This window comes from Magallana gigas, chromosome 4 (genome assembly GCF_963853765.1).
Source record: "Magallana gigas chromosome 4, xbMagGiga1.1, whole genome shotgun sequence".
NCBI lineage: Eukaryota > Metazoa > Mollusca > Bivalvia > Ostreida > Ostreidae > Magallana > Magallana gigas.
The window spans coordinates 41,024,497-41,027,912 of NC_088856.1; the positions used below are offsets into that span (position 1 = coordinate 41,024,497).

Here is a 3,416-nt window from a genome sequence, read left to right on the forward strand (position 1 = left end):
TTTTTTCATATGTATTTAACATGGGCAGATAAGGGATTAACGTGACTGCTAATCTTATGAATTGTTTTACATTAAGGTTTCTAACCATGGCCTTGAATGACCTCCAGGATTTGGTAAGATGCCAGCTCTGTAAGACGTTTGTTCCCAATTTGTACTGCGACATTTGTCATTTAAGTCTGTGTAAAGTCTGCGTGGGAGAACATCTCTCATGTAAATCCAAAAAGCACAAAATAGTGTCTTTTAATGAGCGAGGATCTAGACCTAAATACCCCAAATGTCAAACGCATTCCACAAAGCAATGTGAACTATACTGTGAACAGTGTGATATTCTTCTATGTCTGCAATGCATTTCATCTTGCGAGCATCTTGGCCACACAACAGTAGATATTTTACAGTGGTTTGAAAGAAAAAAAGAAGTCTTGAGTAGAGAATTACAAGAACTGGAGAAGTCAATTTATCCAAGTTACAAAGAAATTGTATCTTATATTCCATCTCAAAGAGCTGATCTCAAGAGCAACTCGCTTCAAATTATTATAGAACTATGTAAACATAAGGATAATTGGCTCAGAGAAATCGATGTTATTATCAAGACAATGAAAGACGAGCTTAACAGAATGGAATCCAAACACCTTATTTTTCTTAAAAGACAAGAAGAAGAAATCAGACGCAGTATTTCAAAAATAACAGAAAGTATTGTTGATTTACATAATTTACTTTCCTCCAATGATATCAACCTTGTCTATGAACACAAATCCAGGAATTCTGAATTCAGAAATTTGCCCCCTCAACCCATTGTGACCTTACCTAAGTTCATACCTTTCACCATTAATAGAGACGACATTTATCATCAATTTGGCAAACTGAACCCTATATTAGTTAGAGCTGAAGATGTTGGACATATATTGTATTCTCAAGATGCTGAATCCTCTCAACCAGATATGCCACTCCTTGCTGAGCCACGGATCATAGCAGAAATACATACCAATTATGGAGTTTCTGATAGATTACGCAGTGTATCCGCTGTGAATGATAAAGAAATATGGACTTGTGGTGACAGCAATATGATGAAACTCTATAACCTCCAAGGTGAACTGGTTAAATCAATTAAGACTAAATCAGGAAACACGCCATCAAACATAGAAGTGACAAGGAATGGAGATCTTGTTTATACTGATTATGTCGATAAGACTGTGAACATAGTGCAAAATACAAACATTCGTGAGGTAGTCAAACTAAAGGGATGGATACCTCGCTTTGTCTGTTGTACCTCTTCTGATGACCTCTTGGTTTTCATGGACAATGATCATGACAAACAATCAAAAATCATACGTTATTGTGGATCCATTGAGAAACAGAGTATCGATTTAAATGACAGGGGACAGCCTCTCTATTCATGTGGACCTTCATATAAATACATTAGTGAGAACAAAAACTTGGATATTTGTGTTGCTGACTGGGGGGCAAGGGCGGTTGTTGTAGTCAATAAGGCCGGAAAACACCTGTTCACTTATACGGGACAACATTCTACTGACAAAGGATCATTTGACCCATACGGCATCACTACAGACAGTCAGAGTCGGATCCTAATAGCAGACAGTTTCAACCACCGTATCCACATTTTACATCAGAACGGACAATTTCTCTGCTTAATCGACAACTGTGGTTTAGACCGACCAGTTGACTTATGTGTAGACACAAACGGAAATATCTTTGTGGCTGAAAGGTTTACTGGTAAAGTGAAGAAAATTCAATATCAAAAACAGGTTGTTTTAATATACCAAGTATAAAGAGGCTGACAATTGAATTATATACTACATGTAGTAGTAACTGTTATATAATTCCAATAAAAGAGGTTTAAAAAAATAAATCTGCTACTTTTGTACAGTGCAATTTCAACATACACGAGATATATATTTATTCGTCTTTTTGAAAAATAGTTAAAAATTAATTTATTACTCCTGTTTTGAATTGAAACTTTGTACGAGACATGTTAAAGCCCGCCCGATGTTCTTAGAGTGTGTAACCCTATAGAGTCAACAGACACTTCGAAACCTTATTCAGCAATATTACATTCTTCTATACCACACACACGTCGATACCTGCATATACCCGCAACCAAATTATTTCTCTTTAATGAATGAATATATCATCATGAAAAGCATCCCTTTTTCAAAAAAAATATTCTCACGATTTGACTAAAACTTAAAGCTGATGCTATTTTTGCAAAAGTCAGCACATGCTATTTGCTTTATCTTCATATCATAGGAATAATGAAGATTTTTATCAATTAATCTTTGTCAGTGAAAAAATTGATGACCAATCTCCTTAAAATTAAGCTAAATAAACATTTTTACCAGTAAAGCAGTAGATTCATTCTCTAGGCAATAGTTAGAAGTATTTGTCTTGTCCTTTGTGGATTGCCAAACTGTATGATGAAAAAAGGCTGCATTTCATACAAATCCTTGCGGCACAACTTGACAGTTTTAGGGGGTCTTTCAAATATTTAAACTGGTTGCGTGTTTATTTTAGAATCAAATTTATAACAAAAAGTGCAGATTTCAAGTGTCCCAATGATAGCGGGAAAGCCAAGCAACGCCTCACAAAAGGTTTAAATTACCATATTTACACCTCGCAGCCTACTTAATATTCAGGGTCATGAACCCTATCGACATACAGCATTTTTCTTCTTATCAGTAAAGCTAAAACACTATATGACCGAAGTGTCGAAGGCAAATCATCTATACTACTATATTAAAATAATAGACTCGAATTTTTGGTCGTTAATACCGAGAAATCGGAAGAATACTGTCTTTTGTTTTATATATTTTAAACATCATTGGTACTTGAAGATTACCAATTTGTTTTTATTTTTTCTCAGTTAAGCTTCGCTGATTAATAATCAACGAAAATTCCTCAAAAAATCCCGGAAATTACCTTGACTTTTTCGATTTTACAATCTTGCGCTTGCGCAATACATTTATGCTAACGGGATCTTTAGTTTATGTTTCCACAATATCACATCTGCATGAATAAACTCAGAAATGATAATACAAATACGAGTAAATTTTCATTGGACTTTTGCTAATATATACACTGTATTCTGTTCATATAAATTATTATATTAATGATTTCTAATGAGAGAAAGTATCAAATAACAAATATACATTTCAGCTAGTACTCAGTCTTACTTTTATATTCGTGAATGATGACAAAAAATATTTGATTACATGCAAAGAAATTAAAGTTACATTATATTTGTTAGGAGAGTGAAGATAGAATATGTTTTATCGTAAAAATGAATAATGTCCTATGGACCCAGTTTTACAAAGAAAATACGTGTACGTTGGTGAAAAGGTGTTGAATTCTTCCATTCTATTGATTAAATTTTTATTTGAAAGGTATTTGCAGACTCAGAA

The 3,416-nt window shown here is 33.9% G+C and overlaps 1 protein-coding gene across 1 annotated transcript; it reads left to right on the forward strand.

The window, feature by feature from the left end:
- The first annotated feature begins 250 nt into the window (after positions 1-250).
- LOC136274298 (tripartite motif-containing protein 3-like) lies at positions 251-1,846 on the forward strand. The gene has a single exon (XM_066080742.1). The coding sequence runs from the start codon at positions 594-596 to the stop codon at positions 1,785-1,787; it is 1,194 nt and encodes a 397-aa protein (XP_065936814.1). The 5' UTR covers positions 251-593; the 3' UTR covers positions 1,788-1,846.
- The last annotated feature ends 1,570 nt before the right edge of the window (positions 1,847-3,416 follow it).

Coding starts and splice junctions, on each gene's coding strand:
- LOC136274298 (XM_066080742.1), top strand. CDS start 594: ATGAAAGACGAGCTTAACAGAATGGAATCCAAACACCTTATTTTTCTT.